Source organism: Amaranthus tricolor, chromosome 7 (assembly GCF_026212465.1).
Source record: "Amaranthus tricolor cultivar Red isolate AtriRed21 chromosome 7, ASM2621246v1, whole genome shotgun sequence".
Taxonomy (NCBI): Eukaryota; Viridiplantae; Streptophyta; class Magnoliopsida; order Caryophyllales; family Amaranthaceae; genus Amaranthus; species Amaranthus tricolor.
Genome location: NC_080053.1, coordinates 17,877,806 through 17,892,932, shown reverse-complemented (window position 1 = coordinate 17,892,932; position 15,127 = coordinate 17,877,806). Strand labels below are relative to the sequence as shown.

Below are 15,127 nucleotides of genomic sequence, written 5' to 3'. Positions count from 1 at the left end.
CCCGAATACGATTGAACCTTGTAGGAAGTCGATTCGTGACCGGGAATTGATTAAGACGCTTGTGAATTGGTTATCTTGCTTAAGGTATGTACACGCAGCGTGGTTCGCATTAGTCCGATGTATCATATAATAATGGTATACAAAAGTAAGGCATGGATATATAGTACGGATAATGTTATCTTTCGAATAAATAGTTTTTATACATTGTTTTGATAAGCAGAGGTAGTATGACCTCACTAACCTTAAAGTGGACGTAGTATGACGTCAATTGGTGGAAATGAATTACTCGCGGTATATGGGGGCATTATGAGCCACCGCGGGGGTATGCATACTTAACCATAGGCACCGAAGTAAGGCGAGTGTCTATGGTAGAGACTTGCTTAGGGGTTAGCTCCCCCTAATGTATTGTCTCACTTATGGAGATTGGAGTGTACCGGCAGTATGGCTGGATAGTACAGCAGTATGGCTGACTAACCTTTATATGAAAATAATTATTCTTTATTAGCATGATCGAAGCGTACTTTTCTGCGAATTGACAGCTATTGAATTAAGTCTTTCTCTTGTTGTAATTAATTATTTGTTATGCGACGTTAGCTGACGTGTACTTTTGGTCTTAACGACCCTGCGATGATGTTGTTTCCTATCTGGGCAATGACTAGCAGTAAGTTAAGTTGCAGGTCTGGGGAGTGAGGATTGTCCCTTGGAGAAATAAACCATTAGGATACAGAAGTCTTGATAAGAACTTCTAATAAAGTTTAAAGAATATTTGGTTTTATGAGGCGATTTTGTTCTCAAGTTGTAATAAGTTGATTTAATTTTTCGTTCTTATCCGCTGCTAAGAATTTCTTATATCTAGTAGTTCATAATAACACTAATAAAACTCGATCTGCAAGCTTCCCTTAATTTCAAATCCGTTTTTAACTGCCTTCTAACATCCTGGTTTGACTCGGACGATATACACTTGTTTTTAAAAGGTCATCTTCTCTTTTCGTACGATCCGAGTTATTCCGAGATGTTACAGGGCTCCTTTGGTATCTTCATTTGATGCAACCACATTTGTATCAGATTTGCACGAAACTTGGCGCACAACATTATTTGTTATATATTATTGTGTTGAAGTGGTTAGAATTGAAAATCATTATCATATGATAGAAATTAGGTGTTAAGTTGCGATTTTATGCGTTTTTAAGCGTTTTTGGCACTTTTGCGCATAAAGTAGCTCAAACTTGGTTTGGTTTGCACGAAACTTGGCACACAAAACTATTTGGTATATATTATTGTGCTGAAGTGGTTAGAATTGAAAATCATTGTCATATGGTAGAAATTATGTGTTAAGTTGCTATTTTATGCGTTTTTAAGCGTTTTTGGCACTTTTGCGCATAAAGTAGCTCAAACTTGGTTTGTTTTGCACGAAACTTGGCACACAATAATATTTGGTATATATTATTGTGTTGAAGTGGTTAGAATTGAAAATAATTGTCATATGGTAGAAATTAGGTTTTAAGTTGCGATTTTAAGGGTTTTTAACCGTTTTTGGCACTTTTGCGGATAAAGTAGCTCAAACTTGGTTTGATTTGCACGAAACTTGGCATACAACACTATTTGGTATATATTATTGTGTTGAAGTGGTTAGAATTGAAAATCATTGTCGTACGCTAGAAATTATTGTGTTGGTATATAACGTTTTAAGTGTTTTTGGCACTTTTGCGCATAAAGTAGTTCGAACTTGGTTTGATTTGCACGAAACTTGGCATACAACATTATTTGGTATATATTATTGTGTTGAAATGGTTAGAATTGAAAATCATTGTCATATGGTAGAAATTTAGGCGTTAAGTTGCGATTTTATGTGTTTTTAAGAGTTTTTGGCACTTTTGCGCATAAAGTAGCTCAAACTTGGTTTGTTTTGCGCGAAACTTGCCACACAACACTATTTGGTCTATATTATTGCGTTGAAGTGGTTAGAATTGAAAATCATCGTCATATGCTAGAAATTACGTATTAAGTTGCGATTTTATGTGTTTTTATGCTTCTTTGGCACTAACATCTATTTTCTCGTAGTGTTTTCGACAACCTTCTAATTCCGTTGATTGCGGTTACTACACTCTCAAATACATGGACGATATCTTAAAATCCGTGAAGGAGGTTGGAATCGAAAACATAGATGTCGTAAGTATTTGTTACGTTCTTAAATTATTATTATTGGTAAAATCTAATGTTTATTAATCTTTTAATTTTATATTATATTATAGGTTTTATACGACATTCCGAGGGAAACACGCCCTCTGAGAAGTGGAGAGATGCGCGAATTAAAAGACAAGATTGCGTATCTTGCTAATTTTTGTCCTTGATAAATTGTAATTAGTATAGATTTTTTAGGACTTTAATGTATATTATTATATATATATGTACATACATAATATTATATTATATATACGATCGAGAGTTTTTTATTACAAAGAGATTATTGGTGATTATTTGTGATTATCATTGGATTATTATTAGATTAATCATTGTTATTATATTGTACATTATTATTGGATTATTATTAGTATAAAACGAAAAAAAAAAATAATAGCTATTTGTTGCGGTCAGCCCCCAATACCGCAGCAAATAAGTGCCATTATTTGCTGCGGTTTTGGGGGCTGACCGCAGCAAATAAAGCCCTTTTTGCTGCGGTTTTAAATCGTAGCATTTAAAATAGGCCATTTGCTGCTATCACTATTGCTTGGGGCCAAAACCGCAGCAAATAATGGCAAAAAAACGCAGCAAATGAGGTTTTTTCCACGAATGTATATTTTGTTGTATATATATGTTTAATTACTTTATCATAGCCTCCAAGCTTTGACATATGAATGATCGGAGTTTAGGCTATGAATCATGTCGCCTTAAACATACATTGACTTGTAATTACTTATTCTAATGTCTCTAGTGCAAATACAACAAATAACAACACGAAAATAAAGGAAAAAGAAAATTTAATTATCTGTTCGTAGTTAGTAACTGCGAACAGCAAATAAGACAAAATAGCTGTTCGCAGTTAGTAACTGCGAACAGCTAATTTGTCTTATTTGCTGTTCACAGTTACTAACTGCGAACAGCACCAACCCATAGGTTTGGGATTTTCACGCTTACTTTTGGAAATTTTTTGATCCTTAATTTATTTAATTAATTTTTTTTAGCTTAGGTATTTCAAATTTTCCCTAGGTAGCACAATCTCAAGTGCACAATGGCCTTTTGGTTTTAGAAACTATGACAAGGTTTATTTATGCCGTGCAGCTGTAATTAATGCCGACAGTAAATGCTGTAATGAATTCTCAGAGCCTTTTAGAGAACATCAAATGTTATGGTGTTTTTTGTGAGATAATAAAGTGTATGTACCTAACTACAGTAAAGACATAGGGTATTTACATCGATAAATTCCTTTAATTATAGATGTTGTCCCACATCTATCACGTTAAATAAGCTTTACAATAACTCCTTTTAGAAGTGTAGAAAGAAACACAAAATTACTTAAATTAATTCATAGTGATCTATGTTATTTTCATTCTACTTCTCTTATATATATGCTTCTCTTCTCTGTTTAGGTAAATCTCGATCATACTTCTTTTGAGATTTATTCCATTTCTTATAATGCTTGAAAAACCCTCTTTGGAATAGATTGTTAATATTAATTTTCAGGGATTTGCAATGCCATGTTTAGTGTCTTGGACAGGAATCAAAGTCGTAGTAAGCTCTAGAGTCTTTTTCTACGTGTTTCTAAGGAGCAGGTCGCTTCTAAGTGTCTTTATTCTTTTTTTGGCAATCAAAAGGAATATATTAACTTCAAAAAAAAAAACCTTTTACAACCTAATCTATAAAATGAACACTTCCCAAACACAAAAGGAAGTAACAAAGAAAACCAAAAATAGCAAACCAACCAAAAACAGTAAACAAAGACAAATCATCTAATGAGCCATTTCTTCTTGCTATCATCTAATCTAGAAGCAATATAAAAGATGATGATGTTGGTAACTTGACGAGGTGATAGCTCCTTGCTACCAAAAAATTTTGGGTTCCTTTGAAGCCAGACCTAGTACAACAATTCAGTCCAAACCATGGAAATAATAGTAGCTTCGGTATGTTTTCTCTAGCACATTTTACTCATCTTTACAATAGTATTATCAAAAGAGTTAGGCCAAGAGAAATCAACAACAAACTGGTGCAGGCATCTCTGCACCTCACACACATAGTTGCACTCACTAAAGAGGTGGTTCCTGTCCTCAGTAACATGCTGGCATAACACACACAATGTGTTATTTTTCAGACTGATCGTTCAGACTGATCTTTGCCAATGTGTCATTTTTCTTAATGTGCCTACGTAAACAATATATCTAATTAAGTCTCATCCCTTATTCATCAAGTAGTGTGTTCTCTTGGGTTTGTTGGATTGGAATTTGTGTTGTTGGATTAACCCCAAATTGGATGGAGTAGTTTATGCACATACAGTGTTGATTTTAAAAATGATGTCTTCATCAATCTGCACAATACGAGGTTTAGATACTTTGTTCTAGATTTTTGGAGAACATACGATTAAGAATGGGCTTGTTGGATTAGGGTTTCTGTTTCTTGATTAAGTTGTTAGGTTACAGAGCCTTCGATTTGTATTGTTGGATTAAGACGCTTATCTTTAAAATTAGCTTCCTAAAAAGCTTTATTTTATTTTTTTATTAGATAGGGTTTGTTTAGTTCAAACGTTAAATCTATTCAAAGTCGTAAATTCATACCAATCCTTAAACCATCTTACATTTGTTTCAAGGAAATCCAATTGTAATACTTCATTTTTTTAAGTGATCCTATAAAGTCGTTATTAACTTATTAAAAGTAAAAATGGTATAGTATCAGATCCAAAAAAAAAAAAAAACTCTCCTGCATTGCAAAAGTTTATAAGTTTGCAAATGACAGATTTATGCCCGAACATGAACACCGAGGCGAACTTGTCATGAGTCCCCAGATTGTGGGAAGCTGGAAAAAACTACCCAAAAGAACTACAAATTGGCATTTACCAAAATAAATACTTCCATGATTTGTGAGACTCGTTAATACTGATCAGAAGTGAATGCACAATAAGAAAACACATATGACCTGAAGTGAAATAATGGGTACTGGTAAAAACAAGAAACGACTACGTGCTGAGTTTGCAATCCCATCCTCCGCGATGAAAACCAAAGCAGTATAAAGCAGCACCTTCAAAAGAGGTGCAAAACGTCAACTAGATGTTAGTCAGTCGCATTCCTTATAGTTTCTACCTTGCATGGTGTGAAACGCCCAGCTTCTCGAACCAACTGCATAACAGTGACATCTTCACCAACAGAAGCTCGCTCTCTTCTGCTTTTGACGTCCTACTATCAAACTCATGTTTTCCAAAAAAAATCGACTAATATTTGATAGGTCCTTCCAAACTCCCCGATGCAAACTGGACATGCACCAAAAAAACATTGTTCATCCTAACTGACATTAGAACCTTGCCATTCCAAACACTTTCACCTTGTAGGTGTGGCATTCACATGTTTGTCACAAGCAGCGGAAGAGCAAGGCGATATAATATGAATCCTGAAGAAGACGATGATTATTACCTGTTGAACAATGAGACTAGGTGAGGTGGTGAATTCATGAGTCAAGCCTTCCCAAACAATTTTCCCTTCATGCAGAAAAATCAACCTGAACCAAACAGATGTCATCAGTGACGGTCATCGATCAAATCTTTTAAATGACATTCAAGTATATACAAACAAGTCCCATCCAGTCGCTGGAAACATAGTTTACACCCAGGACCAAGAAAAATGATCCCAAGCTACTTACAAAAATATGTAAAAATGACGTATATTCAATTTATCAATAATCAGGTACACGAGATTCCTCTGAACGTCAATCTACCAAAATGGTTTCATTCCTCGGAACACAGCCGCTATAGAACGCCTGTTATTACAAGGTTCTAAAGATTTTGATGACTATCTTGTAGCTCAAGAATATTTCAGTTTATGCTTTAAGTCCAGCCTGATATCTGAATATTATCAAATGATGGGATAAGAGATTACCTATCAACTGCTCTTCTAATGGTACTATGTTGATGAGTTACAACTACATAAGAAGTAACCCTCCCTGTCTTTCCTACTGCGTCTTCACCTTTTATATGAACAGTTCGGATCAAGTCTTCTACAACAGTTGAGGCAATTGGATCAAGCCCAGCTGTTGGTTCGTCATACAAGAGCACCTGCCAAAAAGTAGGAGAGTTCCCACTTTAGTAGAGATATGCCAATCACCCATTACTACAAGCATGATGAGTATGCAAACAAAGAATTCCAATCACAAAATGATGCTTATAACATGAGAAGGAATGAAGCTGTTTAATCAACACTATCCAGGTTTTGAGATTACGAAAAAAAATGAGCATACTAAATCGAGAAATGAGCATTTGAAAATAGCCACATGTGATGCGTGAAAGAAAAGTAACATTTTATCAGTAGTGCAATGGGCACAAATGGATAAGCATCACAAAAGTTGTCGAATGAGGAGCTTTTGGAAGCAACCAAATAGGCATTTATTGAAAAGTTAGCAATTAAAAGGCTACAGCATTCATTATATGCATTAAGACTCTGCAATCAAAAATTTGACTTGAGACAAAAGTAAATGTATACATAATCCTCAGATTTTTCAACTAGTTTTGAACGAGAACTAAAATCAGAACTTGATAATTGGGTTATATATTTAAATCATATCCCACTATAGAAAACATATACCCTTTTCTGAGATATCCCACTATAGAATGCTACCTCCTGTGAGTATTTTTCACTTATTGCAATTCCAAGCCTGAATAAAGGAGGAGGGTGAGCGGTAGTTCAATGACAACTAGCTCAATAAAACTTAGTTAGTCACATCCCATTATCAAGAACCAAAAATAAATTCTCGTGTTGGCGTCCCTTACTCAGCGACGCACTTCACTTCTTACGCTAGGATGTAGTGAAAGTACACAAAGGTTGCTAGGTTGTCGTCCAGAAGTGACGTGCCACATAGCTCGAATGTGGTGTCAAATAAGCAAGGGCTGGTTACTTATACTAGGACGTCGTCCAGAAACGACGGGCTTTACGGCCCGAGTGTGGTGTCAAATGAGCAAGGGAACATAAGATTTAAGCATAGGAGGTTATGGAAAACCAAAAGTCTTAGCTTAAGAATGGGTTCATGGAATATTGGTAACTTGACTAGTAGATTTTTAGAGCTAGTGGATATCATGCAAAAGAGAAAAATTACATTTTATGCCTACAAGAGACAAGATAGGCTAAAGATAAGACCAAAATGATAGTACGTGAAAGGTAGGAATATAAATTTTGGTGCTCTGAACAGGGGATTTGGCGTCATTATGCATAAACGAACATTAAAAGATTTAGTGGTTTATTGGTTCATGTAGTTGACTCCAATCTTTAGGGATTAAAGGGATTTTATGTGGAATGTAAGATGGAGGGGAACTATATACAAAACATAGTTAATCCCATCTAACAAATGATCCTTAGAACTTATATTGGCATTTTTGTTACAAAAAGCCTAAAAAACTGGAAAAAAAAAACATAAATCAACTACACCAATATTCTCAAGATATAATGAAAAAGTTTCATCTCAACCCCATCTGGATATATTACAAAATGTATCAATCTAAGAAAAAAATTTTAAAAAAGCAGGAAACTCTAATCCATCATAGTAATACATAAGGTATCCTCTAGAGGTTCTAATCTCACAAGCATAAGTATATTGGAGAAGTGTCGAGGCACTTGCCAACTCATTAACCACTTGATGACAAATTGACTTTAACACTGTTTGGATAACAAATTAGGAGAGAAAAAGAAGGGAGGGAAGGGTAAGGAAAGGAAGGGAAAGGAAGGGGAGGGGAAGAGAGGGAAAAGACTCCATTGTTTGTATAGAAAGTAAAGGGAGGGAAAAAAAAAATTTCATTTTCCTTCCAAATCTTTCCTCTTATGGAGAGATTTGGATGTTAACAGAATGAAGGGACTTAATCACTCCAAATCCCTTCCCTCCAAATCCTCTCCCTCCTTCTTTGCTATCCAAACAAGAAGATCTCCATCCCTCCAAATCCGTTCCTTTCTTTTACCTCCATTTCCCTCCATCCAAACAAGGCCTAAATGTGATATAATTATTCACTAAACAACTACTCCATTCTTGTAATATTGCCCCCCACATGCAAACGATGTGGGAGCTTTTCAGAATATATGGGCAAACAAGAGAGAGTCATATGACAAACTTCCTATAATATATGAAAATAGATTAAGAATAAGGTAATGGACATACCTCGGGTTCCACGGTCTCCTTTGTGGTATCAAAGATAATAGAACGAGCCAGGGCAACTCGTTTTTTCATCCCTCCAGATAACTCAGAAGGTAATCGATCCTCAACCCCCTACAAAATAATTACAGTACAAATTTCCTAGCATAATTTAGAGATATCACATTGCTATTCAATAACCTTACTAGCAAATTAGCAATCATAAACATGAACAAACACAATGGATATCCGAAGTTATACCTTTAGTCCTACTGCAGCTAATGTTTCAGTTACCAGCTCAGAAATTTGATCATCTGACATTCTAGAGTTCTCATACCTAAATTCAAGCGAAAGGCGAGTGAGAATTAACATTAAAACCCACAAGAACTCCTCAGCAGAGATAAAAGTGATAGAGAATCACAAAGACAGCTTCTTACAGAAGGAAACCAACATTTTCGCGCACAGTTAAAGAGTCGAACAATGCAGCGCTTTGAAAAACCTATCAGCCCATACAAAAGTCACCAACCATATATTTTGCACAACCCTAACTGATGAAAGATCATGACTCAAAAAAAAATTACCAAACCAATACGAAGACCGGATATTGAGACCTCCTCGTCACTGATCAATCCTTCTCTCTTTTTCCCTCTGATAAAGACCTCGCCCTGATCATCACCATAGTCAGACTCATATTTTACAAATATTAACAAAAGAGCATGTACCAAAAGATCAAAGTGATAGTTAACCTTGTCTGGAGCAAGAAGTCCAGCAATAATTTTCAGAATGGTAGACTTTCCAGTTCCAGAAGGTCCAATTATTCCAACTGCTTCTCCATGTCTGATCTACAGGCAGTTGCAAAAGATCAACACATTTTTAGGAAGTAACAAGCATGGACAATTGGGCATCATATAAAAGGAGAACATAAAGTTATACCTTGAAGCTCACACCTCTTAGAATGTGTTTCTCCCCAAATGATTTGTACACATTTTTACACTCAATAAGCACATCAGAATCATCCTCAGGCTCATCGACTGGGTTTGATAACTTTATATCTGAAGAATCCTAATACAATTGATACAAAGATGCAAAAACCCATCAAACATTTACTTCAACAGAGTTCACAAGAATATCAGGAATTTCTTTACTGAAAACTGAAGTAAAGGTGTAACATTTGAAATGCATATAATCAAAGTGAAAAGGAAAATTCTACTAAGAGTCGATTCTCCCCCAACTTATTAAAAATTATAAAAAGCTCTTAAAATTGAAATACAAATGTAACGAAATTAATAAAAGCAATAAAACTGTGAGAGAAAAATCGATGGTCGAACCTAAATTGAACTTAGTAATTAGTGCAAAAGTACTTACACTCAATTTAAGTGCAGAAAACTCATCAATCTCATTTCGAAAAGGGGTACAAGAAGAAAGAACAAGTTTCCTCTGTCTAAAAATCCCATTGGGAATGCTGGTAACAACTTTAGATTCAGAAAATATGGTGGAACGTGAGTACCCATTATAAGAAGGTAAAGGAAACAAAGCTGAGTTTGACGTAGATAGCATTTCTGATCAAATCTCACAACAATTACAGAAAAAAGATTAATTTTTTCAGCAAAAATTGATTGAATAGGGAAATTTTGAGTTGTGGGCAGTTAAAAATTGGAATTGGGGAGGTAAATTAACAAATCAAATGAATCCACAATCAAATTCTATTGATAAAAATCCAGACAGTGGAGGGGAATTTGGATGTAAATTCGTGGATTCTACACGGAAGTGTGTGCAAAAACTTGGGAATTTTTAAAAATCAATATTAAGAATTCTAATAAAGGTTCATACGGAACCTCCTCGTAAGTTATTTTGGTACGGCACCCAGGTTAAATTGGGGGAGGAGTGTATGGAAGAAAGCCAACCAGAATTCAATCCCAATTCTTATAATTCGCCATCCTTTTCATTTTTTCGCCACCCCTAGTAAATTACCATATTGCCCTTGGTTTTTGAAAAAATTACAATTATGCCATTAAAGCTAAAATTTTCTATATAAACCACACTCACACTAAAAATACTCTCACTACAACTAAAAACCAACATACAAAAGCAAAATTTGGGAGCAAAAATTAAGTTCAATCCGGAATTTATCAATCGAGGTAAGTTATTTGTAATTAAATTTAATCACCAAAAAAAAAAAATAGGAGTCGCCCAGATCTGGGCGACTCCTATTTTTTTTTTTATTTTTTTTTTTTCCGTATGTATTTTGTTAACTTTATTATTATTAATTTAATTATTATTATTATTGTATTGTTATTTTTGTTAATATTAAATATATGTTAATGTTATTATTATTAATTTTATTATTATTATTGTGATTGTTAATTTTGTATTATTAAATATATGTTAATGTTGTTATTATTAATTTTATTATTATTATTGTTATTGTTATTTTTATTTATTATTAAATATATGTTTATGTTTTGTTTTATAAATTATTAGTTTAAATTTGTATGTTGTAATGTTTATTTATTTTTTTTAGTAAGTGTATATATATGTTATTTATATTTTACGGAAAAAAAAAAAATGAGTCGCCCAGATCTGGGCAGATTTGCCCGTGGCGGCCCGAGTTCTTCCGCCGCATCTGAGCGTGCAGGAGGAAGTTTTGTCGATAATGAGCCGCCACGGAGCAGGCCCTCACAGTCCACTAACACGGACTGGTTAGTGACATCACCCCAGCCCGGGGGGCCGACAGATACGCGACTGATCCCTAGCTATGGCGGGCACATAGCTAAACTTATTTATGACGGCTCCGAGCGTACGCCTCCGATTCTGGAGTGCCGTATTAGGAAGAGACCGGTGGAGTCCATCATCGGACTGAGGGATATGTCCGATGAGCTAGTCGATTTTCTACCTTCCACTTCCCTCGGTCGACTACCGGTCATTATGCACCAGCACATCGACTCTGCTTTGATATCGGCGTTCGTCGAGAGGTGGCAGCCGGATACGAACACCTTTCACATGCCCTGGGGAGAGATGACGATTATGTTGCACGACGTGCAACGCATATTGGGCATTTCTATTGATGGTTCTCTGCCGGCTGAGCCTTCGGAGGCGGAGTGGGAGGTTGGTATCACCAATCTGGTCGGCGAGCCTCTGTCTGAGCTTCGACGTAAAGGTTCATTCACCAGCGGATGCATAAGCGTTGCTGAGCTGATGCGGCTGTGTCATAGGTCGCAGGCCTTGGATACCCAGACCACAGCGTACTACATGGCTGTCATCGGCTCTACCTTGTTGGCGGATAAGACCAGGACTGGCATGCGACCTCACCCGATAGTTGTCGTCAACGACGATGAACAGGACGTGGCCTGGGGTGCGGTGACCTTGGCGTTCTTGTACAGGCAGCTCGGAATGGCATCTAGGGCTGGTTGCAAGACCATTGCTGGATGCCTCACATTGCTTCAGACATGGATCTATGAGTACTTCCCCGCTTTCCGCCCTCATCCTCGCCGAGATGATGTGCCAAACATGACTAGGGCGGAGATGTGGACGCCGAAGAAAGTAGGTCGTGAGCTGGACAGGTTGATGGAGTTCCGCAAGGTTCTAGACTCAATGACAGAGACTCAGGTATTTTACATTACATTTTGTCATGCATGTTGTTTTTTATTTGTAGAAAATTTTTTTTTAACTTAGCCTGTATGCAGGTTGAATGGACTCCCTACAATTTTTCTGCTGCTGCGTTGCTGAATGAGCACCCACGCACCACAGTCATCGGGGGTATCACCTGCTTTGATGTTGTGGAGGTGTATTTGCCGGAGCGGGCATTGCGACAGATTGGGTTCGTGCAGTCTATTCCTCCAGATCCTATTAGACCAGCCAAGGCTCTTCGACCGGCACACGGAACCTACTCTGTGACCTTTCCTTCTTCTGCTGCTGCATTTGTGGAGGCGTGGAGTAGGTTCCCCTACAGTGCCCGCCTTGTAGAGCAGGGACTTCGACGGGCTACTGTTCCTTCAGAGACTGAACCTAATTACGTTGAATGGTTTAGAGTGTGCTCGCACCCGTACATATCCCGAGACGAATTGCTGGCTTCCGGTCCTGGTCCTGGTCAGAGCAGATCTGATTACGTGAGTTTTATTATCAATTTTTTTTCAAGTTTTTTTTTAATCAATTAATAACGCACATTGTCCTTTTGTGTTTTCAGTTCGCGAAAGAATGGGCCAGTCGATTCTCTCCAGTGGCAAGACTACCTACGCGGATTGCGGATTTGAACTCCCGTCAACGACATGCGTTAGAAATATACCTTAATGATTGTAGAGATTTATATGATGAATGGCAAACTGATCAAGGGCAAGGCCCTGAATAGTCTGTACTGAAACTATTTACAATGACGCTAGGAGTCTGAGCAGTGCTGAAAATATCTCTCAATCCCTGCAGCACCCACGAGTACGACACAGCCGCCTCATCTCGCATCAAACAAAACGCAACCAAGAAATTGTGATTTGTTGGCGTCATTCCGATCACTTCACATAGTGGCCACTTTGGTTTGTTCGTTTTGTACGTTGTATCTATCAGCACAACATACGGCCACGTACGTATCATTTGGATTGAAGTAAGATTTGCAATTAAAAGTCTGCTCAAGTGCCCGTCATTATCCAACTCTGTCCAGACCACATAATTATGTTCTGTGGCCATATGAAGACAGTGTTGAAGGGGAGTCCTGCCCTCCATTTCATCTCTCCTTATTGATTGCCTAATATTATATATCTGATTCATACTAGCATAAAAACCAGGAATATTATCTCTAATAGAATTCATAATAAAGGCCGGTTGCACTAAGCTGTCGTATGTGCTCCCGAATATCTACATTAATCCTCGCCCTTACATGACCATCTCTGTACACCAAGAACGGGTGGTTATGTTTTCCCTTTTCACCAGGACACACCCTTACCGTCCAAGGTCTTTCTCCTAGTTTACGACTACTTCCTACAATCATAAATTTACACCCGCAACTCCTACTTTTAGAACCAGGTCGGGCAGCATTATCTACATTATCTACATCACCCCTAAGTTTACCATAGCGGTGACATCTTAAATAACAACTAACTCTGGAACATCCTTCTTTCTTTTTATAAGAAGCACGTGTAAATTGAAAACCGATTGTTATTGCTATCGCATCGGCCCAACTATGTAACTCATCTATGGAGATAAATTCCCTATCCGTAATAAAGCGACCGGAGTAGTCTACGTTGTCTCCAAAATTTTCAAACTCCTGCACATTTAAAATGATATAAATTAAGTACATTAATGACTACAATAATAATATTTGGATTAATAATAACAACAACAACAACAATAATAATAATAATTAATAATAATAATTATAATAATAATAATAATATTAATAAATAAATAGATAACGATAAATCAAATTAATAATGACAATAACAATAATAATTTTAATAATAATAAAAACATTACGTTAATAAAAAAATTTAAAAACATTTAAAATAAATAAATAATGACAAGACAAATAATAACAATAATAATAATAGTAATAATAATGACAACAAATACAACAATAATAATAATAATTATAACAATAATAAATAAATAAATAATTAAATAAATAAATAAATTACGTAAATTAAAATATTAAAAAATTTAAAAAATAAAAATATCAACAATAAAAATTATAATAATGACAACAACAATAATAATACTAACAATAATTATAATAATAATTTAAAAAAACATTAATACGTAAATAAAAAATATTAAAAAAAAAAATAAATAAAATAAAATAAACCAGTCGCCCAGATTTGTGCGACTGGACCATGGGTTAGTCGCCCAGATTTGTGCGACTGAACCATGGTTCAGTCGCCTAGATTTGTACGACTTTTTTTTTTTTTTTTCGAACGGCAATTTTACGTACCGCATCCGACTCATAGTCGCTTTCGTTAGCCATATTCAACCAACTACGCCTTACAACTTCTTTAACACTTTTTAGAGAGATAGTACCAATTTTTAGAGAGATAGTACCGTGTTTGAATTCGTACTTCAAACGCATCTCAGAATTCGATATATATAGACAAATCATCCGCATTAAATTCTTAATAGTGTTATTAAGCGTGATTTACTTTTATTAAATGTTTTAACTCCAATGGCATTTTTGTAATTCTTTTAAATCCAGGGGCAATTAAGTAATTTTTTGGAGGGGTGGCGAAAAAATAAAAAGGGGGTGGCGAAAACTAGCAACACTCGAATTCAATTTGGTTCCTTCCTAGGCGAATTTATGACGTTACTCCTGGAACTTATGCTTTTTTTTAGCTTATGTCCTAAAATTTTGTTTGTGAGTGTTTATTGCTTAGTGTTGGTCCCAAGCCTAGATTAAAAGAGGAGGTTGAGTGGTAATTTGTTGACAACCATCTTAGCAAAATCCAATAAATCAATAATTAGTTCTTGTGAGGGCCTCCCCTATTCAACAATGTGCACTTCTTAGGTAGGAGTGTAGTAAACACTACCAAAGGTTATTAGGTCGTCTTCCAAAAGCAACACGTCACATTGCTCGAGTATGGTGTCAAATGAGTAAGAGCAGATTATTTACACAAGGACGCCCACATGGCTTGAGAGTAGTGTTAAATGAGCATGGGCACATAGGTTTTAAACATAGGAGGTTAAGGAAAACCAAGGGTATTAAGTTGGGAATGGAATGTTAGAGCATTAGTTGCTTGAACGATAGGTTTTTAGACCCGTTTGGTATTATGTACAAAAATATAAATATACAAAGACAATATGGATTAGAGAAAAAGCCAAAACAGTGATAGGTGAAAGACAA

The 15,127-nt window shown here is 36.0% G+C and overlaps 1 protein-coding gene across 1 annotated transcript; it reads right to left on the bottom strand.

Moving 5' to 3' along the window:
- Window positions 1-4,849: 4,849 nt before the first annotated feature.
- On the bottom strand, window positions 4,850-10,186 carry LOC130817877 (protein TRIGALACTOSYLDIACYLGLYCEROL 3, chloroplastic). Its single transcript, XM_057683839.1, has 10 exons — window positions 9,676-10,186; window positions 9,244-9,372; window positions 9,057-9,152; window positions 8,892-8,975; window positions 8,748-8,809; window positions 8,572-8,647; window positions 8,338-8,445; window positions 6,078-6,253; window positions 5,616-5,700; window positions 4,850-5,455 (listed from the first exon to the last, which is right to left on the bottom strand). The coding sequence occupies exons 1-10, from the start codon at window positions 9,865-9,867 to the stop codon at window positions 5,417-5,419; spliced, it is 1,047 nt and encodes a 348-aa protein (XP_057539822.1). The 5' UTR covers window positions 9,868-10,186; the 3' UTR covers window positions 4,850-5,416.
- Between the last annotated feature and the right edge of the window lie 4,941 nt (window positions 10,187-15,127).